The sequence below is a fragment of the Tursiops truncatus genome, chromosome 12, assembly GCF_011762595.2.
Source record: "Tursiops truncatus isolate mTurTru1 chromosome 12, mTurTru1.mat.Y, whole genome shotgun sequence".
Lineage (NCBI taxonomy): Eukaryota > Metazoa > Chordata > Mammalia > Artiodactyla > Delphinidae > Tursiops > Tursiops truncatus.
In genome coordinates, this window is record NC_047045.1 from 67,744,005 (window position 1) to 67,769,069 (window position 25,065).

Genomic DNA, 25,065 nt, shown 5'->3' on the forward strand with positions numbered 1-25,065 from the left:
CATTCTAGAAGACTTGTCGAAGTCTAGGGTCACAGCTTTTCAAGAGTAGGCTCAAGTACAACTGGGAATCCCAGGCTTTCCTGGCTGAGAAGGGATCTAATATCTTTGGCCCAGTTGGGCCCACCTCCTTGGACTCCATAAAACCAGGATGGCACAAGCTGGGTCACACCTCTCTGAGCAACTTCAGAATGAAATATTGTCATCAACATATCCACCAGACCCCAGACCTTCTGGCATTGATCAGATAAAGATTAAACTCACAGGATCCTCACTTGTCAGAAGAAAAAATATATGCAAACTAATGTTGGGGCCAATCCTGTAAATGAATGCAAAGATCCATACAAATACTTAGCTAACTACTTATAGGAAGCATTAGTCTCAGTATTTAGCATCTATCCATCTGGCATATATCAGCAAAGTTTATGACAGCAGCTTCTAAAGTTCTGGAGCAGCAAAATTCCTTTCTTATTTATCTTGAAACTCCCACTGTTCTACGAAAAAAGAAAGAATTTTATGTCAAATATGTATTATGATGATGATAAGACATACACAATTGTCCCTTATGTAAAATGGTGTAGTACAATTGGCCCTCCATATCCACAGGTTCAGCATTCACAGATATGAAGAGCTGGCTATACAGTTATACGTGTACCTAAGTACATATGTGTGTTTCTATAGATTTATATAATTGCTATATGGAATGTGAGAAATTATGAAAACACTGATCCAATCACCTCTGATTTAGGATCTATGAAATTATATATATATTATTCCATGTCATATATATAACTTATCAAAAGAGATCCAGGAAGTAATTCAGCTGTAAGGGCCATATTATTATCTTTGCGCTCTGACGCTGCTTTAGTAACATAGCAGCAAATGCTTTATTTTTAAGAGTAGGCTCATTGAATCTAGATGGAAACCCAGCCTGCTGATATAGTTTATTCCCCTTGTAAGAGTGTCTAGCTTACTATTAATGTAATATATGAGCCACAACTCTAAACTGGGGCACTGTTGTTTATTATTTTATTTATATTATTTTATTTTTTACTTAACATTTGGCTTATTGCTTATATACCTACAAATTTTATGTGGTATTTTGATAACTCCAAACATAGAAATATGTCCTGGCCCTTACTGCTCTTTTTTATCAAAAAAACTATATCTACAATTTTTCTAAAGATCTAAACAATTTTTATAGATACATGATCAAGAATTCTAAAATCTGTAAATTAATTAAATATATCTATAAATTAATGGAAGTCATCTGCTTCTATAAGAGTGCAAGTGATCTGAGTATGTGGACATATGTAGATGTTAGGTATGTCAAGATAATTTAGAGCTTAGTATGTGTTTCTTCTTCTATATTTTTCTTTCCACTCGTTTCAAGTAGGCAGTGAGGCTTTGCGCTCTCATCCTCAGGGTAGTTTTGTAGTTAGAAATAGGGCTCAGAAACAACCCCACCCTGACTTTGGCTTATTAAAGTCTTGAACATATGAAGGATTATAGCAAAGAGAGGGGAGCAGGATGGCAGGAAAGGGCACCTGGAGAAGTGACACAGGCACAGAGGAGGTACCGGTCCTACAAGTGTGCTCTGATTCTGTGCTCAGATGACATGACAACAAGCACTTCAGCCGGAAGTGAAAACTGGCTGGAGAGGGGTTTCCCAGGATGATCTGCTCTTTTTAAGATTCCAAGACATTTGTACATTCCCGAAGGGTGACAAGGAAACTCCAGTAATGACCAAGAATAAATTATTTCCTGCTAAAACTCCAAGACAATGGTTCAAAGCCAAATTTAATTTGGGTCAAAAGAAATAGCTATGTGACGTTTCTTCACGCAGTGTTTCATGCAGCTATACCTACAGTTAACTCATATGCCCAGGGAATACCAGTTGTAATGACTGGCGGATTTGCATTATTTCCTAAAACCAAAGTTTATATTTTCTTATGTCCTAGGGAGTCTCTCAGTGAAGTTCTACATAAAAGGTCTTGATTGTGCAAAAGTGGATGGTATTTAAAGAACATTATGGTTATCTCCTTTGAAATGCAGCTGAACACTCCCTCCCCCTCTTTCTGGCTTACAAAGAGGCATACTTATAATGTAAATATCTTTTTAATAAAGAAGAAACAGATACATTGAGAGGCTACACATTTTTACTTCTGACAAACGAATAAAGACAATTTAGGATTTTGTGTATAAGAGAAAATAGGTACACATTTCTCTACCAAAGATTATTTTATTTGATATTTATTTTTCTTGATGGGTAGTGGAGCAGATTAATTGGCATGCAAATCTAAAGTTAAAACATTGGAAAATGTTAGTGTGAGGTTAGTGAGGGTGTGTCTAGAGGATTCATTAGTACTTCTACAGTAAGTAGTAAAACATACTTCTACAGAAGTCATCCACCTCTAATTCACTACTGTTTGTATTCTGAGAACACTGGGTTTATAAGCATTTTCATAATTTTATAAAATGATAGAAATATAATGGAAGCAACCTTTTAGTATAAAATATTTTCATATAAATCTACCTTCTAAAAACAGATATTTTTTAAAAAAAGAGAATATCATTTCAAGGCAAGTCTTAGTTTTATGAGATTAATAGCCATGGCCTGAGAGTAAGAAATTGTCTCCGTGCTGATAAATACACAGAATATAAGCTATCAAATTTCTATGCATAATTAATGCAAGTGTGGATGGAGGGGCCCACCGGGGAGTCCGCGGGTCTCTACATCATTTATAATCTTGAAACTGACCATGGGCACATGTTTTCTTTCCGGCTGCTGCCTTGCTTTTCTAATGCCATGGCACGGATTATCTCCCTGCAGTATTTCAATACCGGTGCAAAGATTCTCTAGACCACATAACATTTCCAACATGAGGTAATAGCTATCCAGGCAATTCTTAGCCACTTCCTTCGAGACAACTAGCCTGGACCTAAGTCTGTAGCTCTTACTTAGGGTCATAAAAGGAGCCTCACTGTCTCATGTACATCCTCAGACCACTTAACAGGAAGAGGAAAATACATTTTGTGGGGTCACATTTTCACAAAGAAAACCAACTAATTGTCGATGACGGTTATAAAACAGTATTCAGAATCTGGAGCAGCCATTAAAAAAAGTGTTTTTCCTCTAAAAAAAAAAAAAGAAAGAAAAATCAGACCTGTACCTTTTGTTTTGAAGGCAAAATTACACAACTTGCATACATAAGGCCGGACATCAGTATGAGTGCGGATATGCTTTTTGAGCATGCTCGGTTTCTTACAGCGAATTCCACATTCTTCACAAATGTACTTTCCACGTCCACGTCCTCTGACATATACATAATCTTCATTTGACTTATACCTGTTAAAAAAGGGAAAATACAGTGTATTTCCAAATACTTTTGCACGTTATACATCAAACCAAAAGCTAATCATTTGCAAGACAAATTTTTAGGAGGGACTTTTACAATTATTCAACTTTATTTCTACAAAGCCTGTGAAATCTATGCAGTAAAGTCCGGAAAGAACAGATTTGGCATTGTAAATGAAAGGGAATTTTTTTCTACATGGAGTTCAAAACGGAATTGGCTCTTCTATGAAGTGTAAATATATGGACTCCGTACAGATGTTCAATGGGCTTATATAAGCCTCAAAGAGTTGCAGAGCTGTGCACCTCACTGCCTCTGGCCAAGAAACATCCAAAAAGTTATACTAGCATATTTAAATCATCACATATCATTTGCTAATATTCCATCATCTAAGATGTGCATACCCCTCTGAATTTGCTAGAATAAATATGACTGATTATAGAATTCTTCATTGCAAGTTTCTACTCTATTTTTACAATCCTGGCACGAGAGTCAGAAATTTCTAGCTTACACAGGCTGAGCTGAGCTCACCAACTGTTGCCTACAGATTTGATCTCCTCTTCCCAAGGACCATGAATCTGTACTAAAGTGAAGTCTAAATTTCAAGTGGCTTCTGGAAGGTACTGTTACATAATGAAAACTAGACATTCTATTTTTCAATCAAATTTGCATTCGTTTCTGGAAGGATTTAATAGAGAAGTTTGAAAGGATAAACGAGGTCCTCTAGTTTAATTAAATCAGTTAGATGAGCAAAGTCTTAGGTATTCACTGTAATTATCAATGGAAGAAACCTATCTAGTGCTCACCATCCATCACATTTTGTTTAGAATACAGGGAAACATGACCTATCATACAGTATAGCAGCATTCTACTGAATAACTCAATGAATACCATTATCTCTTAAATCTCAGGCTAGAATTATGGGTCTAATGTCATTCTTGGGAAGATATTCCTTTCGAAGGGCTCTTCGTATAACTTCAAAAGGTAAAGTGACCTACAAAATGCCTTAACTCAGTGTGGACTGACTTAAAGGCACTAGATTTACAGTTTTGTTTTGTTTCGTCTTACATTCTAAGAGCACTGCAAACTTCTCTATTGTGTTCTAGCTAATCTATCATCAGAAATAAAAGCAAGTTCAAATTCATTTGTCAAATCCACTGAAGAATATTTAAGAGAGAAAATCCATGCAACATATTTAAATATCCACTCTGCTATGGATACTATTTAATCTTAAGATTATCTTTTGTTCAGTCCCAATCCAGGTGAGAATTGACTAGTATCAGAAATATGAATAGTCAGTTTTGCATGCTTTCTGCTCCTTTAAATCTTTCCCACTTAGGGACAAGTAATTTCCAAAGTCAACTTTTTCTTCAAAACTATTTTGAACTTTATCTTTCATCTCACATTGTCTTTTGTAATAAAGAAGAAAAGAACTTAAAGATGCAAAATATCTTTCATCTTTTAATATCACTATTCTCTGCCCCAAACTTAGGGCATGAAATTACCTAAGGATGAAATTACCTTAGGATGAAATTACCTAAGGAATATAGAATAAAACAAATAATTTTATAGAAAGCAACTTTTCTTCAGGGAAGGGTACTTTAAGCTTACTGTGGCCCAGGCCCATCATTGTACTTGATGTACAATGTATTATCTTCAAATAACACTATTTTAATGTCTCAGCTGATTAACTTGCTTCCAGAATGAAAATAGAGTAAATTTTGTATAAAATATAACCATATTAGAAAAGTCTGCACAAATAAAATATTTACCCTTCAACAGTTCTGCAGACCCATGAATTTACTTGATACAAGAATTAATGGATTTTGAAAAAATAATTAAAAGATATGATGAATTGGGCGATTGGAATTGACATGTATACACTGATATGTATAAAATTGATGACTAGTAAGAACCTGCTGTATAAAAAAATAAAATAAAATCTAAAAATTAAAAGGAAAAAAGAATTAATGGTTTTAAAAAATAATTAAAAGGTATGTTTAATTAAATTACTAAGTCTATGAATTAAATAGTAATAAGAAACACATACACTTAAAAATTTGGTCAGTAATACTTTTTTTTTTGAACTTATCACTTTGCAATCGGCAAAATAAGAGGTGGTAACACGCTTCTTGGAATAAACAGCTGATTACCACCAGGCAGAAGATGGATCACAGATTAAGGAATGATATCAATTACAGGAAAAAATCTGTAAAATATACAAACACATGGAGGCTAAACAATACACTGCTTAATAACCAAGAGATCACTGAAGAAATCAAAGAGGAAATGAAAAAATACCTAGAAACAAATGACAATGAAAACATGATGACCCAAAACCTATGGGAGGCAGCAAAAGCAGTTCTAAGAGGGACATTTATAGCAATACAATCTTACCTCAAGAAATAAGAAAGATCTCAAATAAACAACCTAACCTTACACCTAAAGCAATTAGAGAAAGAAGAACAAAAAAAACCCCCAAAGTTAGCAGAAGGAAAGAAATCATAAAGATCAGATCAGAAATAAATGAAAAAGAAATGAAGGAAACAATAGCAAAGATCAATAAAACTAAAAGCTGCTTCTTTGAGAAGATAAAATTGACAAACCACTAGGCAGACTCATCAAGAAAAAAAGGGAGAAGACTCAAATTAATAGAATTAGAAATGAAAAAGGAGAAGTAATAACTGACACTGCAGAAATACAAAGGATCATGAGAGATTACTACAAGCAACTATACGCCAATAAAATGGACAACCTGGAAGAAAAGGACAAATTCTTAGAAAAGCACAACCTCCTGAACTGAACCAGGAAGAAATAGAAAATATAAACAGACCAATCACAAGCACTGAAACTGAGACTGTGATTAAAAATCCTCCAACAAACAAAAGCCGAGGACCAGATGGCTTCACAGGTGAATTCTATCAAACATTTAGAGAAGAGCTAACACCTATCCTTCTCAAACTCTTCCAAAATATAGCAGAGGGAGGAACACCCCCAAACTCATTCTATGAGGCCACCATCACCCTGATACCAAAACCAGACAAAGATGTCACAAAGAAAGAAAACTACAGGCCAATATCACTGATGAACATAGATGCAAAAATCCTCAACAAAATACTAGCAAACAGAATCCAACAGCACATTAAAAGGATCATCCACCATGATCAAGTGGGGTTTATTCCAGGAATGCAAGGATTCTTCAATATATGCAAATCAATCAATGTGATACACCATATTAACAAACTGAAGGATAAAAACCGTATGATCATCTCAATAGATGCAGAAAAAGCTTTTGACAAATTCAACACCCATTTATGATAAAAACCCTCTAGAAAGTAGGCATAGAGGGAACTTACCTCAACAAAATAAAGGCCATACATGACAAATCCACAGCCAACATCATTCTCAATGGTGAAAAACGGAAACCATTTCCACTAAGATCAGGAACAAGACAAGGTTGCCCACTCTCACCACTATTATTCAACATAGTTTTGGAAGTTTTAGCCACAGCAATCAGAGAAGAAAAATAAATAAAAGGAATCCAAATCAGAAAAGAAGAAGTAAAGGTGCCACTGTTTGCAGATGACATGATACTATACATAGAGAATCCTAAAGATGCTACCAGAAAACTACTAGAGCTAATCAATGAATTTGGTAAAGTAGCAGGATACAAAATTAATGCACAGAAATCTCTTGAATTCCTATACACTAATGATGAAAAATCTGAACGAGAAATTAAGGAAACACCCCATTTACCATTGCAACAAAAAGAATAAAATACCTAGGAATAAACCTGACTAAGGAGACAAAAGACCTGTATGCAGAAAACTATATGACACTGATGAAAGAAATTAAAGATAATACAAACGGATGGAGAGATATACCATGTTCTTGGACTGGAAGAGTCAACATTGTGAAAATGACTATACTACCCAAAGCAATCTACAGATTCAATGCAATCCCTATCAAACTACCAATGGCACTTTTCACAGAAGTAGAACAAAATATTTCACAATTTCTATGGAAACACAAAAGACTCCGAATAGCCAAACCAATCTTGAGGAAGAAAAACGGAGCTGGAGGAATCAGGCTCCCAGACTTCAGACTATTCTACAAAGCTACAGTAATCAAGACAGCATGGTACTGGCACAAAAACAGAAATATAGATCAATGGAACGGGATAGAAAGCCCAGAGATAAACCCACACACATATGGTCACTTTATTTTTGATAAAGGAGGGAAGAATATACAATGGAGAAAAGACAGCCTCTTCCATAAGTGGTGCTGGGAAAACTGGACAGCTACATGGAAAAGAGTGAAATTAGAACACTCCCTAACACCATACACAAAAATAAACTCAAAATGGATTTAGGTCTTTAGACCTAAATGTAAGGCCAGACACTATAAAACTCTTAGAGGAAAACATAGGCAGAACACTCTATGACATAAATCACAGTAAGATCCTTTTTGACCCACCTCCTAGATAAATGGAAATAAAAACAAAAATAAACAAATGGGACCTAATAAAACTTCAAAGTTTTTGCACAGCAGTGGAAACCATAAACAAGATGAAAAGACAACCCTCAGAATGGGAGAAGATATTTGCAAATGAAGCAGCTGACAAAGGATTAATCTCCAAAATTTACAAGCAGCTCATGCAGCTCAACATCAAAAAAACAAACAACGCAATCTCTAAATGGGCAGAAGACCTAAATAGACATTTCTCCAAAGAAGATATACAGATTGCCAACAAACACATGAAAGGATGCTCAACATCACTAATTATCAAAGAAAGGCAAATCAAAACTACCATGAGGTATCACCTCACACCAGTCAGAATGGCCATCATCAAGAAATCTACAAACAATAAATGCTGGAGAGGGTGTGGAGAAAAGGGAACACTCTTGCACTGTTGGTGGGAATGTAAATTGATACAGCCACTATGAAGAAAAGTATGGAGGTTCCTTAAAAAACTAAAAATAGAAGTACCATACGACACAGCAATCCCACTACTGGGCATATACCTTGAGAAAACCATAAATCAAAAACAGTCATGTACCACGATGTTCACTGTAGCTCTATTTACAATAGCCAGGACATGGAAGCAACCTAAGTGTCCATCGACAGATGAATGGATAAAGAAGATGTGTCACATATATACAATGGAATATTACTCAGCCATAAAACGAAACGAAATTGAGTTATTTGTAGTGAGGTGAATGGACGTAGAGTCTGTCATACAGAGTGAAGTACGTCAGAAACAGAAAAACAAATACCATAAGCTAACACATATATATGGAATCTAAAAAAAAATATATATATATATATATATATATATATATATATGTATATAGTTCTGAAGAACCTAGGGGCAGGGCAGGAATAAAGATACAGACGTAGAGAATGGACTTGAGGACTTATATATACTACCAAATGTAAAATAGATAGCTTGTGGGAAGCAGCCGCATAGCACAGGGAGATCAGCTCGGGTGCTTTGTGACCACCTAGAGGGGTGAGACAGGGAGGGTGGGAGGGAGACGCAAGAGGGAGGGGATATGGGTATATATGTATATGTATAACTGATTCACTTTGTTATAAAGCAGAAACTAACACAGCATTGTAAAGCAATTATACTGCAATAAAGATGTTTAAAAAAAAAAAAAGAATGATTGGGACATAGCCCATAACGTTGGACAATGAAATGAGGAGAAAATTAAATATGGCCCAATCCTTTTGGATCATCAAAACACAGCAATAAAATGTTCACATATGCTTTTTCATTTGTGTCCTTCGTTAGTGGAGAGGGGCTCCCCAAATCATACAGTCACTGTGAAAGTCTCGCTAATCTAGTACAAGTGCGCTGTTATGAAGAAGACTGATGAATGTAAGCGTTGATTCAGTCACAGGGATCACTCAGTCTCTATAAAGATAAAATCTCTATTTCTCTTGTTTGTGTTAAAAGATGAGGAATGTGAAAAAATACTGAGACAAGCTTCATGACTACAAACAGCTGTGGCTTTAGTGGTGACAATACTAGGCATTCATCCAAGGGGGTCAACCTTACCAGGGAACCAACTTTGATAAACCATCTCCAAACTGGTAAATCTATGTGAGAAACTGATACTTCATATCACCAGCCACTCAACATTTTAGAGTCAAACAGATAACATTATTTTGTTCTCCAAATATAATTAGAATAAAATCATGCTCATGGAAATATGTAGATTATAGATCTGTTGCAAAGATAAGGTAGACACATCACCATCCCCAAATGTGGTTAACATCCTTTAAAATTTTTAAATTTTAAAGCAGAAGTCTGGGCTTTTTCTCCCCTGTGACTAGATTTAAGATACATTTCTATTAAAATCTAAAACTGGACATTACACATACATGCAGTGTTTCTTAACTAGATAGACAACAAAATCATTGAACCTTATTACTTGAGTTTCTGCAACTCAGAATTCAACACTTAAAAAGAAATTCCTAAAGACAGAGAAACTGTCACAGACCAGAGAAGTTTGGGGAAACATGACAACTAAATGCGAAGTGGTGCCCTGGCTTGGATACTAGAACAGAAAGAGGGTTTTGAAGGAACTGGTGAAATCCCAATAAGGTCTGGACTTTACGTAATAATAAAAACAATAAAATAAAACTAGTTTCTAGGTTTATACATGAGTGTGCATGACTGCATTTTTGTAAGCATAGAATAAAAATATGTCCATTACTAACACAACAAATGCCTATCAAAGTAATACCAAAGAATGAACAAACTTAGACAATATCAGGAGTCCAGCAATTTAGTCGATTTCATATTGAATTAGAGGTATGAAAATTTAAGGCAGAAGTTCGAACCATATACAATAGGGACATTTTCATTAAAAGCAAGTCATGAAAGCAAGGGCACGAGCTCATTATCTATTACCAGAAGACTTCAGAAATGTGTATAGAAAAAGGAATTTGCTTTATGCTTCAGACCAGAGGAGATACGACTTTTCCATGCAGACACTCAGGACCATTTATGCTGAATTTAATGGAATACTTTACATTTGCACATGTGTTTCCTTACCCTCCTTCAAAGATTTTAATTCGAATGGGCTCAGCTTGTTTGGATCCAATATCCTTATCTCCATGAATATCTCCTTTCCCTCTTTCCTTTAAGATATTTCCCATTAGTTTCCTTTCTAGCTTGCTGCCAAATAAAAAGGTCGCATCAGGTTTCATCTGTAGGCCAAAAAGAGAGAATCATTTCGTATGCATTCCCTAAGACACAGAGGAAGCGCACACATCCCACTCTTCCATGATCTCTGAAAATCAGCCTAAACTCCATGCTAAAAGGCCATAGGCTGGCTACATAAAATAAGGGACAACGGGGATAAAATCAGAAAAGATGACAGTTTCTACAGAATAAATTCAACATTCTGTTAAAAAAAAAAACCAACAAGACCCCACTAGCACGTACACTGTACAACACTAATAACAATGTTAAAAACATGTTCTGTTTTTGGAAGTAGCAATTCAAGCAATCTCTATACGTTTAGAAAATATTCTCAAAAATTATTAAAGAGAAATGGTAACTGAAGTGAGTAAATATATTTTATATTTTATTTATTATATATTTTTGTTTAAGACCTCCATGTACTTCTTTATTAATTTAGCATAAATTCCAAAGTGGCCCTTATTAATATTCTTATAATCCTACATGTAAGGCAATAATTGTTCATGTAGGAACGAACCTGCTAATCCCTTGGAAAAATGAGTTTTGAGAGAAATATATTAAAAATAAATTTTAGTAAAACAATAGCCAATGGGAACAACCCCTCCCTCAGAAGTTCACAAAGTTCAGTTCTAACACCCGGCAGCCTCCTTCCTGATCTTTCCTCTCCTGTGTCCACTCCCTGTTCTATGTCCTCATTTCACAATTTCCTGAAGTCCTCACATCAAAGGAAAGTTGGTCTGCTAGGTCACTAACACAGGTTGGAACGGAGAGGAACTCCAAGGAATTAGCCCCTGCGGTGGAATTTCACTGCACCCGGCTGAGGAGATACTTTGTGCTTGGTACTTTCCTAAGTACTGACTGGTACTGACCCCTCATAACTAAGTTCAGGGTCAATGGGTAAGGCCCGTTTGCAGAGGACCCCCTCCCCAGCTCTGGTCTTCATTTTACTTGTATGTTTTTTCCGTACATCCTTCACTACGTATTCTGCTCAGCAGTCAAATCCACAACACAGAGTGCTTTCAGAAACAATATTTGTTACCTGAGCAAACTGCTTCCAAGCACTTGATGACGTAAGCTTGCCGGCTCCAGGCCTGTGCATAGCGGCCAGGGTATAAATTTCTGCGGTGATTTTTTGCTTGGACCTCAGAAGAGCCAGCGTGGTCTTGGTGTTCAATCCTGATGGGTTTGGGTTACAGGAACTAATGCACCATGAAGCATATACCGAGGATTTGAAGGTGGCCTGTTGCACATAATTGGGTTTTGTATAATTCAAGAAGCACCAACTCACAGTCGTTGTTGTCCGCAGACTGGGGAACTGCAGAATCTGCTGGAAATCTACCACGTCCGTGAAAAGAAGAGTCGAATTTGCCACTTTCCCGCTTGGGTCGGACGCTCTGGGGACCAGCACGCCGGCAGGCAGCTTCTGGCCCTTCCCTTGCTCTTCCAGCTGACTGTCCCCGGGTGGCAATGAGGAAGTCTGCGGGCTCATGCTCATATCAGACGCCGTCTCGTCAATGTCTAACTCATCTGAGGACTCTTTGCTTTCAGAAGGCCCACTGGACTTCTGCCCCAGAGCGGGTGCCCTGGAGCTTGGAGGGAAGGGCTCCCTCAAGGGCACGCTGGCGGACGGGTGGTCTTGAGATGAGGAGGGGGACAGCGAGGAGAAGGACGATGACGCTGACGGCAAGCCATCCTTTGGCTCAGAAGCACAGCCCTGTCGAACCAGCTGGGGCTTCTGTGGGCGGGAGAGATCCTTTTTGATGTCTGAGTTGGTCAGCTCCACGGCGCTAAGCTCCTCCACGATCTGTCCATACATCTTTTCTTCCTTGACCCTTTTCTGCTGCTTTGTTTCCATGAAGAGTTCCAAGCTGCTGGCTGGAGAAAGCATCCGCTTGCTGCCTCCCAGGGTGGCGACGCTGTCAGAGGTGGAAGGTAAACATAAGGGGATCGAGGATTCCAAGCCAAGGGGTATGGTCTGAGGTACTTTCCAGATGGGGCACTTTTCCAAGCCTGCATGCTGCCCCAACACCTGGGCAATGTTAAATCCTATCCCTTGCATGGCCGGGTTGGTTACCAGTGTTCTTTGGGTCACATTCTCGTCGACTTTGCATATGACAATGGCAGGGCTGTTCTGCCCAAGCATCTGAGAAATGCTTGTGTACATGACACTCCCATAGGACGGTACGTGGGTCTGGATCCTAACAGGAACCACTGTTCCTGGTAAGGACTGTAAAGGCCCAGCGTTTGCTGAGGTGAACTCTTCTTGAAGAACCTGCTCGGAGGGAGTATCTGTTGACTTGGTGCTCTCCCCTGACGGAAACTTTGGAAGAAGGTTCTTGGAGTGTAGCCCTGATGTTCCTGAATAACCCGGGTAGGTTTGCTCTTTCGTGTGCGCATAATCAGTGGATTTCTTTCCAGTGTGCTCCGCCACAGGCTCCAAGGGGTAGCTGGGGTGAACTTCTGCCTGGAAAGAAGGCTTTCCATAGCTCTTTGGAGCGTGCGGAGCCAGGGGATGGGGGAAGTGTGCCTGCCACCAGGGGGGCTGCTGAGCTGGGAAATGAACCATACAGACGGTAGGATATTGGAACTGAAACAAGGTGTTCTGGATTGGAGAGAACGGAAGAGTCTCTTGATGTGGAAATAAATGTGGCTGTTCAGTCAAGTGCTTGCTTGGAATATAGGATGTCGGTTGTATGAAGGGATTTCTCAGAGACTCCTGACTATCCAGGTGCATGATCTGTTGCTGGGCCAGGTGGAGTGGTCCTGAGCTCAGCTGGGCACAAGGACCCACCACCTGCTTCCCTGGGTCCTCTGCCTGAAGGGCAGGAAGCACAGAGCATGGGGCGTGGTGCCACGTGGCCCTGAGGCTGCCGTGCAGATGTTCTAGCTGTTCCTGCTTTACGCTCAGATCCGCGGTGGCCTCCCCCTGGGCGATCTCGGGAGAGCCACTGAAAGAAGCCTGCCGCACCAGAAAGCATTTCTTTCTCTCCCGGGATGGGGACAACGCGGATGCCGACGCCCCTGCCACCGGAGCATGGGACAGATTCCCATAATCGAATGATTTGCTCCGAATTTCTGGGACTTCCGTTGGGTGGGGACAAGGCATCTGCTCGGACGAGCAGCGTCGCATCTCCTTTTGGTGGTGGTGGCCGGGGACGGACAACGAGTACGAACCAGCAGGGACCGTCAAAAACTCTGAGTGCTTCCCAAACTCATCCGGCTTGGGAGGTGCCGCAAGCTTCATGGTTTCTTCTCTTTCGAAAGACATGGAGAAACTGGAGCTGTGCGACAAGTTACTTTCCTGACTGGGGCTGCGGGAGAGGCCGGTGCCTGTGGATTCAAAGCTGGATTCCCCGGAGGAGTGCTCCATGTCCGCGAGCCGCAAACGCTTCTTTTTGGGCGGCAGCTTCTCGGCCGGGAGCTGGGAGAGGGTCTCACTTCTCTGGGGCCACTGAAATTCCTCCACCGGCTTTTCTGCCTCTTTACTCTGGGCCTCCTTCTCCTTCTCTGGCTTGTCAGGCTCCTCGGTCACGCGGATCTCGGGGACCTGGATGTTGTGCTGACGCACGAGGCGGGGCTGCGCGTGGTAGGGCGGCTGCGCGACCTGCTGCGAAGGGGATGGCTTCCCCCCGCCTTCCGTGGTCTCCCCGGGCGGAGCCCACTCTGGGCTCACCGGGGCTTCTGAGATCTCACTGTCACAGGTCTCGGAAGGTGACGAGGCTTTCTCCTGGGCGCTAGCGGTGAGTTCAGCGGACTCGGACCTCTCAAATGAATTGGGGCGGCTCAGCGAGTTCGTATGCTGAATCACAGAGATCACATTGCCGGGAGGCTTCCTGCCCCCTCCGTCTGATGGCTTGTCTGAATCAGCAGCTGCGGGTGACTCCTCTGACCCAAGCGATGGACTTCCAGATTGCAGCGGGGGTCGACACGGGTCAAAGCGCTCCGAGTGACCATGAGAAGGGTTTTCCTGTCCAGCCAGGCCGAATCCACTCCTGGCTCCTTCCTGCATCTGCAATTTGGGCTCGAAATCTGAAGTCGCGATGCCCAGGGGTGTGCTGACGACGCTACTGCAGATCATCGGGGTGTCCTCCTCGTCCCCTACACTCTTCTCTTTCCGGCGTTTTCGATTTTCACAAGTAGTTCCAAACATGGTTGGCACTCCCTGCAATGGCACCGAGGGATCCATGAAATACTCTCCGCCGTGTTTCAAGGGGCTGATGCAGGAAACATCCCTGTAGCTCTGCTTCGGTGTCTCAGAATCCTCCCACTTCTTATAGGGTTTCCGACAGACATCATAGTCATACCCAACCCTGTCCCCAGGAATCAACTTCTTTTCCTTCAAGGATGGACCCGTGATGCTCTTTGACATCCTGCCATGGTGTTCTGCTTCCACGTGCCCCTCCTGTACCGAAGGCAGCTCAAAAGCCGCTTGTCTTCTTAACATGCGCTGAGGGGGTATTCCTACAGTCCCTGGATAGAACACATCATCAGAACCAGTCATCCGTTCATCAAATGAGTGACTTCCTCTCAAAGAAGGAGGAAGACTTAAATTTGTTGCTGAAGAAGTTGGCATTGAGTTGCTTCTAATAAGGGGTGAAGAGTCAACAGGAGCTTCTAGGAGAACTGGGCTGCTGCCTTGGAAACTGGCTGGATAAAGTTTTCCTTCATTCCTGATAGATGATGGAATAGTCTGGGACTGTCTTGACTCGCTGTTGAATTTAGTGGATTTCAGCATGCTTGTCTGACTGGGGTCGATCTCTCCCTTGCTTGGGATCAGCTGTGAAACAGGATCTTCAAACATCTTGACATCTAACCTGGTGTTAACGTGAGGTAATGAGTCCATGGTGCCCTTCCTACCCATCGTGGCGCGCTCCTGACTTGTGGTTGTAACACTGAGTGTATTTCTCGGACTAAGCCGACAGTATTTTCCAAAGATGATTTCTTCATAAGACTTTGCATTTGTGTTTGGAGGGCTTATCTGCTGCTCTGCACTTTCTGAGCGGGAAAAGTAACCAGAGTCAGTGCTTCCTTTACTGTGCGGGCTCAGAAGGTTTAGAGATGGCTCAGAATCTTGTCCTTTTTTCTCTGACAGTCTTAGTGCAAGTTTCTGTTTAACTGTGTGAGAGTCATCAGCCTTAGTATTTAAAGACGGATTTGGTAGCATATCAGTGCCAATATACTGAGAGCTTTCATTAGGTAAAGGAATCCCGCTTTTGGGGATAATCAAAATCGGCACCTTCATCGGACCTCCCAGTGATTCTTCCAGTGACCCATGATAGACACCTCTGCTGGCGATATCCAGCGGCATGGGTGGGCCGGGACTCATTTTGTCAGAAGCCTCCACAAACAAAGAACTCTCCTCATCTGTGTCTGTACTCTGTTCACCGTCTGAATGTATTTCTGCTTCTACGTCAATAAAACCGGCCTCTAGGTCCAATTTAGATACAGCTGACTCTGTGAAAGGGACTAATCCTGCCTTAATTGCATGGGCATGTGACTTCCTGTGCTTGTACAAATTGCTCTTTGTCTTGAAAGAGAAACCACAAGGTATACATGGATATGGCCGCTCACCAGTATGGGACCTGATGTGTTTTTTCAATACGCTGGGTTTGGCACATGCCCTGCTGCAGTAAGGGCAAATGTACTTGCCGGGCTTTTTGGGTTTGTGCTCTTTTTTGTGAGCATCTTCCGACTGTTCGATACTTTTCTGGGAGTATTGGCTATAAGCAGGGTTCAGACTTGAAATCTTTTTTCTAGGATAACCACCACTGTGGCCGTGTATAGGAAAGGAAAATAAGTCCTCGGAGGCAACAGATGGCAAAGGGCCAGGGAAAAGCCACGGAGGGCCTTCAAGGCTCTGATGTGGCTTGTTGCTGTGCATGACCCCCTGTGGCAATGAGTGCTGAGGGAAAGAGAGGGAATGTTGGCATGAATAAGGACTCAGACGGTGCGGTGGGTATTGCTTCTCTGTGACTTGCTGTGCCACTTCGCCAGGTGAGGCCAGTTTCCCAGAACCAAAGAGTTGTGCTGATGCTGTGTTTCCGATATGCTCAGGATCTATTTGTGGTTGCTGCTGTCCTTCTTGACTGCCAAAAGTGCTCATCTTAATAACAGCTGATTGTTCCTGTCTCCATCTACCTGATGCTTTATCAGTTTCTCCAGACCTTGAGGTAGCTTTTTGTCCTAGAGCCGTGTCCCCAGTGTCCATTTTGTTACACAAGGTCTCAAGTGCTAGTTCGCTTGAAAGCCGTGCAGACTCATGGAGTGTCTTCAAAGCTGCGCCTTTCAAAGCTTGCTTGCTTCCATGTTCCAGGGTGTCTGCAAACTTGCTGAGTGTTCCTTCTCTTTGGAACCTTCCACACCCACACCGTAGTCTATGGGCATTAGATGGTAATGTCCTTGGACCAGGGCTATAACACAGTTCTCTCCATTGTAGAAATGTCCATCCAAAAGCTAAGTGCAAATCTATAAAGATCTCTTATGGCATTTGAATATTTTCAACTAGGGTGATATTGGGGTGATGAATATTCTAGGAGAAATTTTGCCCATCAACTAGAGCAAAGTTCAGTTGCCAGTTTCACTAAGATAAAATGGTCTGAAAGAGAACGAAACACAAAGAGATGGTCATAGTAGTTATCAAGCAAGAAACCAAAACCGTTCCTAAATAAACAGCCTGAAATTGGATAAATTGAAATGTTTTCTACTCCAAGAAATCCTTTTTATGGTTGTTACATTAATCCCACAATGAAAGGTTATTCATTGCAAACAGCATTAAGTCATACGCATATATCTCCTCAATGCTTAACTTTTGGTCATCCTTTTAAATACCCCTTAATTTTGGTCAGAAAAGCATTTAAAGGAAAACTTTTGATACATATTATTTATAAAATCATAAGATTTTTAAAAGGCTTCATTAAAATAAATTTACAGCTATTTCTAACCCAGTTTTATGACTTACATGCTAAGTGTACTACATATTTCTCTATATAGATATATTTCATAGGTTAATATAAAATATATGTTAAATGTATAATATAATATAATTTATAAGTATGTAATACAACAGTTAATATAAAATGTCATATGTATTATATGTAATGTTAATAAAAATATACAGCTTAAAATTGGTGATTAGGAGTGATTAGAGCTAGACTAAACCTGTAAGAATCAAAGATTGCCACAGAACTTTGGAAAAGGCAGAAAAGTGCATCTAAATAAAATAGTTATAAAACCTTCATAATATGGACAACAAAACATATTTTGGGGACAATTAGAAAATATAATGATTACCTGAATGGTTTAGAGTTCTCATGGGCATGATTGTCTTGACGCTTCCTGGGTAGAAAATAAATGCAGTTAGGAAAGATTGTTCCATCAAACTACAACACTGTTGTATGCAAATGTCAATTTAACGTTCATTATATGTAGGGCTCACAATGTTATGTGCTCTAAAAAATCAGCAGGTAACTGCTTTAGAAAACACTGAACTAAAGCAGTAAACCTAATACTGATTGTCACTGTGTCCAAAAACAACTCAAGGAGAAAAAAATTTTTTAAACTTCAGATTCATATTTTCTAAGATATAAGATTAATATATTAAAACATCTTAGACTTTTGACACAATAAGCCTGGTTCTAGTTCTTTAGATATTAAAAAGTTGAGAACGGTGGTTTTTTTTTTTTTTTTTTTTTTTTTTGCGGTATGCGGGCCTCTCACTGCTGTGGCTTCTCCCGTTGCGGAGCACAGGCTCTGGACGCGCAGGCTCAGTGGCCATGGCTCACGGGCCCAGCCGCTCCGCGGCATGTGGGATCCTCCCGGACCAGGGCACGAACCCGTGTCCCCTGCATCGGCAGGCGGACTCTCAACCACCGCGCCACCAGGGAAGCCCAGAGAATAGTGGGTTTTTAAAAAATTCAACCTATAGGTTTAAACATTTAAATGTATAAATATCCTTTTCAGGAAATTTGCATGACAGCAAAGTGAAGGAGTCCTCCAGATGACTGTGAATGGCTCAGGAAAACTTGACAACTTAGAAACTATCAGATTTTAAGTGAATACTCAATTTCCATAAGGGAATGGCCAATATCGTACCCAGAGGATTCTGAGAACTTCAATGCTCAACTCTATCAATTACGACGATAGCTGAGGTACTTCCTTGATAGGCAATGTAGCAGTGCTTATCAAAGTAAGAAAGCTCATACCCTCTGGCTCAGAAATTCCATTGCTGGAAATGTATCCTCATGGATGTACACAAATGCACAAAGTTATATGTACAAGGATTAAGTCAGTCATAAACTCAGCCATTAAAAAAAAAGTAAGTATAGCTATAAGTACTAATATAAAAGCTCATTCAGGAGATAGTAACATTAGATGTGAAAAAAAAAAGTTTATTGCACCCTAGAATGTATTTTATAATCCCATTTGTGTAAAAGAAAAACAAGCAATAAACAGAAAATTTCTGCAAGAATGCCAAACAGCTTTTACATTGGTTAAATCACATAAATGGAGCCAGGGAGTCAGAAGAACGGACACAGGAAGGGATTTCTACTTTTAACCTTATGATTTTTGGTAATCTTTATTTTTGCTTATTTTTTTAACCCGGGCATGTTCACATTTTAAATAAAATACTAGTTAAGAAAAAGGATGCCACCATGTAAACGTACTGTATTTTTCCAAACTAAAACTCAAATACTGATTTTATTTCCATGACCAATTTTGTCCCTAATATAGAATGCTACTTTGATGATGATAGTAGTTGCACTTAGAAAGGGTGGAAAACATGGAAATTCCCACAGGAACAATAAATCTTTTGGATGAGAAATCAGAAGCCCCCGCGTATTTGTAGCAAGGTATCTATAATCAAAAAGTCTTTCTGCTAATAGCCATGAAGCACAGTAGGTTTGTAAAGCAGTTGTCAGAAAACTAAACAACAAGCATATTAACTTTGGTTTGCTAAAAAGTTTTATTATTGAATTACATTTTTCCCCATACAGTGATTTTCCTATGAATCCCTCTATGGGTAAAGAGGCAAACACTGAAAGAGAAGTGATGGCTTTGTTAGACTTCAATGCAAATAAGAAGAATAAGCATCGTTAAGCCCAAATTGGCTGAATTTTTGTTTAATGAACTACCTACTTGAGGTTCATGTAGACACAACCTCTGTCAGACCTTTAGAGGTAACACCCTCCAAAGTGGAAGTACAGTGTATTTCCAATACAAGTCAGAAACTTTTGCACATCTTTCCTTAATTCAGAGTCAGAGCTTGAACTGAATAACTTCTAGGCTGCTTTTCATATTTATTATCTTATCATGGTATTGATCTATGTATGCAGTTCTGTTGATGGTGATAACAAGGATGATGACTGCTATTTACTGTGTGCTTACTACATGCACTGGTAGAGTTATACTGTATAGAGCTTCATGACGGTCCTACGCCACAGGTGTTATTACCCATATATACAGTTGAGGATGATACTTAGGGTCAGAACCAGAATCAAATCCAGGTTTGGCAGACCGCCAAGGCTAAGGGGTCTCACCTCCCCAACTAGCACCTGCCACCCCCAGCTCCACTGCTAAGTTTTATCACAATGTAAAATAATACATCTTCAAGAATATTTTCTCCTAAATATTTTCACTTGACTCCAATACTTCCAATGCTTGAGTATTTCATGGTCCTGGGAGAATATTTGAGTTTTGTATGGATTTCAAACAAACCCATAGTGTAAATGATGTTCAAAATCTTTATATTAAAGTATTAATGAAGACAGCTCCTCGTGAGAACATGATTAATTCTCATGACATACAACTGTTTTACTTTGTTCTTTGAGAAGCATTACTTTTAAGGAAAGTAAGAACCTCACAAGTGAAAATTAGGCATATGGTCACTTCCCATTCCTTGGTTTACATAAAATATATAATTTTGCTTAAAACACGGACTTCAAGTTAAACATGTACATAAAATTTTATAAAAAACAGGACTGGGATACTATATTTAATAATTAAATAGAATGTAGTGTTTTCATTTAGCAACAAAGCAATAACTTTTTAAATCAGATTTAATTTTTATGGTTTATAGTAAAAAATTAAAACTATTACACCCTAAACCAGACATATACAATTCTTATTCACTAAGGACATATCATAAAAAGAGAATCACCAAATAAACTTCAAGGAAAAGCAATAATATTTTGCTATTAAAGAACAGATCAGAGACGAAGAAAAGCAATTTACATAAAATTCAAAAGTAGACAATTAATGGTCAGAACAAAAATTATCTACAATAGTTATTTAATTTTTGATGGGTTTAAATTTTAGAAAAGGGCTCGTCAAAAAAGTCACGCCTACAATTTTATTTAAAAAAATCAATTTTGCTGATCTTAACAGAAGACCGTCCTGTACTCCAATAGCATTTATTATACAGAAAATGTTTTAAAATTCACAGCTTTGATCCCAGTAGAAAATGACAATTATGCAAATAGCTTTGGTCAGGAAAACCTCCTCCTTTTAAATTTCTATGACAAACCTGCCTAAGATGTCCTACCATTTCATCATGAAATTAGATAAACCCAGTGCCATGCTCCCTACTGCTGTTCAGAGAAGAGCTTCTGTCCTTCTGTCTGAGCTGGAGATCCCAGAAGTATCAGGGACACCTCTGGTCTACATTCCTCTGAACTACAGTGTCTAACTTTTCACTTCAGTGAAAGGCTTAATTAAGAATATTACTAGGGAATTGGAAATCACTCCTATTTCACATGAACCCTTTACATGAGATTTTAAACATATCTGAGCATATACTATTCTCTCCAACACCATCCTTGGACAGCCTTCAACTAACTTCTATCCATAAAATCACTCTCCTTCTTGGAGTTTCTGAGGCGTATAGAAAGGTAGATTGGAGAAAACAGGAGTAATGGGTCCTTTGGGATACTGGTTCATATTCATGAACCAATAAGAACATGGACTCTTTTCATTAATCTCTTGTCTTCAGTTGCTTTATCTTGGAAACTGAAAAAAATTCTGCAATGCAGACTGTTTGCACCATAGATCTATTCCTGGGCATGGCATGTCTGTCTAGTATTCAAAGTCTCTTTGCTGCTCTCCTCAACTTACACTTAGGGAAAAAAATTCACTTGAAAATCCATAAGGCTTTCAAAGTTTAAGCCAAAGTTTGATAATGACATTTGTCTTTTTTTGCTAGGTGATACTTTTACTTAGCCATCTTACTCTACCAACAATGGCGTAAATTCCTGGGCTTGTGCTGTATTACTTAAATGTATGAAAATGCTTATAAGATAGGGAAATATTTTCCTTGGATCTCAGAATATTATTATAAACCATCAAATGTATTATTGTATATACCTGCAATTTTACCCAAATTTTCTCCATAAAGATCTACTTGGAGCTATAAAGAGCCATGGTAATGTGGTTCATTACAGCTACATTACTTCTCTATGATTGTGTAGATTCATTTCATTTTTCATACTCTAACTGTGTGTTAAAAGTAAATCTCTGGTTTTCCCAATTGATTGATATGTCTAAAAATGCAATATTCGAGCAATCCTCATATGAAAAGAAAACAGCCAGTTATCATTTCCTTCTCTGAGATTTCTTTATACGGTAACCAAACCCACGCAAATTCATTGTTGGCATCCATTGCCAACCACGGAACGGTATTCCAAACACAGCTTCACATTGACATTTAAGATTTTCCCTAATGCCTTTGAGTGCTCTGAAAGGAGTAGGATATTTTGCAAGAGGATATGACTTTTGGCTTTCCTGTGGATGACGCTCCAGCCCATAGGAGTCCTTCGGTTGGTAAAGAAAGGCAGGCATTGTCTAGCAGGCTCAGTGCATTTTTCAGAGGGGGGTAATATTGAAAAAGACACTACCCTCTGCGTGGCTATTTCAGTGGTAATGGAAATAAGGGAATTGAGCAGAAGAAAAGAAAATGATATTACTTGGAAGAGTTGCCATTTTTCTAAAAGTGTGCCCACTCCCTTGGCCACGCTTCAGTCCCACTCAAATAAATCTGGCACCCAGTTAAGTAATTTCCTCAGACAGGCCCTGAAAGGAAAGGCACAGAAACAGCCTCCCTTATAGACCTCCACAGAGGTCTCTTCAGGATAACAGCTGGGTGGGATTGGCAGAAGGGCAGCCTAGCTCTGCAGATGAATAAAGGCCTACAGTATCCAGGGCTGTCAATCTGGGACCTTTTGCTTAGAAAAACACTATCTCAGAAAAAAACTTTACCTCAGGAAATTAATCATTACTTGAGTGGTGGCAAAAGTCAAGTGAGCATTAAATAATAACATCCTAGATAATAATGGTATAAAATGATGGGCAACAAACACTACTTCTCTGCTTCCAATGTTTTAATAATAAAACATTTCAAACAAATTAAAATGGTTATTTGGGTTTTTGTTGTTGAGAATTAGGTGGTATTACACGTGTAAAAAAATATATGTCTTCTGATAGCAATTACTAGACAAAAAGCTAGAGGCCATTTCCATATATTTGCTTTCAAAATGCCATAGATCAACTACAAAATATTTTAGGAAATACATGAACATCTCGGAGCACCGTTGCTTTAATGCTGACGGACCCACAAGTCACTACCACATATGAGTACCGGATGAAGGAAACAAGGGTCTACCGAAAAACCATGACCAGTGCCAGAGCCCAGCTGAATACTGACTTATTTACACAGGATGATTAAAAAAAGGCACCTTCCTGAGAGCCAAATTCATTATAAATGCTTCTTTTATTAGTAAAAACTCCCATAACAACCTTAGTTCTCCCTAAACGGAGCAAGTCGCCAGTATGAGGAGGATACTGTATATGATACAAAACCCTGCCAAACAATTCAGAGAACTTCTGGAGAAAAGTAAAGAGATTGTGATGATCACCCTCTAATTGGACATACATTAAAATCTAATTTGACATCTAAAGCCTAATGGAAAACTGAACTATATTTTTTCCATGTTGGCTACAATGAGTGCAGATAGTTGTATAGTTTGCATATCTGTTCAGAGTATTTGTGACTTATTTTGACTCTAGCATGCTAATTTTAATATTTTGTCATAAATTTTTCTTGGCAATTTTTTTACAATTGTGATTTTGCTCTTCTGGTGCAACGTGTCCCCATTCTATAACAAACGTTATTAGGATTTACTACATAGAATTTTGCATGAAAGTAAACTGGGCCAGAAAGAAATTCTCTTAAATGAGGCTATCTCAATTAAGCAAATTATAATTAAAACCGGACTATTATGAAAAACAAAGCAAAACCTTCACTATATTTCTCTCCAAATAGCATATACCTTGTTTCTTCCCAGACTGGAAGACAAAGTAAATTCACATACTGGTGTGCAGTAAGTTAAAACTGCTTTTCAAGTTCAATGTAAAAACAATAGAATAAAACAATAAATTTTAGTTATTAACCTGTTATCCTCGTATCAAAAAACTGCATCATAACCGTCTTTGCTATCCACGATGCCAACTCTCTCCACAGGAACTCATGCACAACTTCTGGGAATCTAAAAGATGAACAAGAAGATTTTTTAAATGATGACACTTGTAGTGAATTTAACAGACATGCTTATTCTTCACTCATAGAAATGCCTTCCATGAGAAAAGAAAATCTGGAACTGGATCTCTCGAGAAGACATTTTCTTTCAAGAAAAAATTTCCTTTCTTTTCACATAGTTTAAATCTTTTGAATAAGTACTTGCATTATAAAAGAATTGTCTGTAACAGCAAACGTGGAAGCAATTTGGAAAATAATGCTAGAGTTAAAACGATGTATTGGAACTAGAAATTATGCCACTGCAATCCACGATACAATTCTGTCTTAAAGCTGAGATTCCCACAAAACTTCTTTTGGTGCATCAGCAACTAAACTCCACAGGATGAAGAACCTCATAGAAAATTCTTTTCTATAGTTTATTTCAGTAATGTTATGTTCTGTGCTAAAATTAATTTCTAAAATAGGAAGCCAAAACCAACCAAAGTAAAATCCTGAGACATAACAAACTCTGGAAAGTAACAAAGAAAGGAACTTTCTCATACTTAGAATTAATTTATTCAAGTCTGATCCAAAAAAAAAAAAGCATAGAAGGTCAGTCAAACTACTTAATCCAAATAGATTAATCAGTCAACTATCTTAAGATGGTTTATCTCCTGGTAAAAAAGGCCCATATAACAATATTACTACATATCCATAGATATCTATTGTATATTTGTGCATTTTTAAAAACATTGCTCTTTCTTTCAGACAAGTTGTGTTTCATAGGAAGGACTAAAGCATCAAGACAGGACAGTTAAAATGTGCCTTAATCTACTACCACGTCATGTGAACGTTCAAAATGCTTAAAGGAAGCAGTTAGCTTTCATTTTTTCCTCCTTTCTGCACATCACTGCAGTAGCACTTCAGGACACCCTGTGCACTTTGCAACATGAATCATTATAAGCAAGTAGGCCCACTCGGTTCCTCAAAAG

General features: G+C 39.0%; 1 protein-coding gene across 9 annotated transcripts in view; it reads right to left on the reverse strand.

The window, feature by feature from the left end:
* Window positions 1-25,065, reverse strand: part of HIVEP2 (HIVEP zinc finger 2) — a 194,481-nt gene that overhangs the window by 9,694 nt on the left and 159,722 nt on the right. For all 9 annotated transcript variants that reach the window (XM_073789666.1, XM_073789667.1, XM_073789668.1 and 6 more), the window contains 5 exons: window positions 24,010-24,104; window positions 17,860-17,904; window positions 11,609-17,164; window positions 10,420-10,574; window positions 3,171-3,346 (listed from right to left, as the gene is read on the reverse strand). In XM_073789666.1, coding sequence (XP_073645767.1) covers window positions 3,171-3,346; window positions 10,420-10,574; window positions 11,609-16,777 — 5,500 coding nt within the window. In that variant the 5' untranslated portion in view covers window positions 16,778-17,164; window positions 17,860-17,904; window positions 24,010-24,104. The remainder of the gene's footprint in view (window positions 1-3,170; window positions 3,347-10,419; window positions 10,575-11,608; window positions 17,165-17,859; window positions 17,905-24,009; window positions 24,105-25,065) is intronic.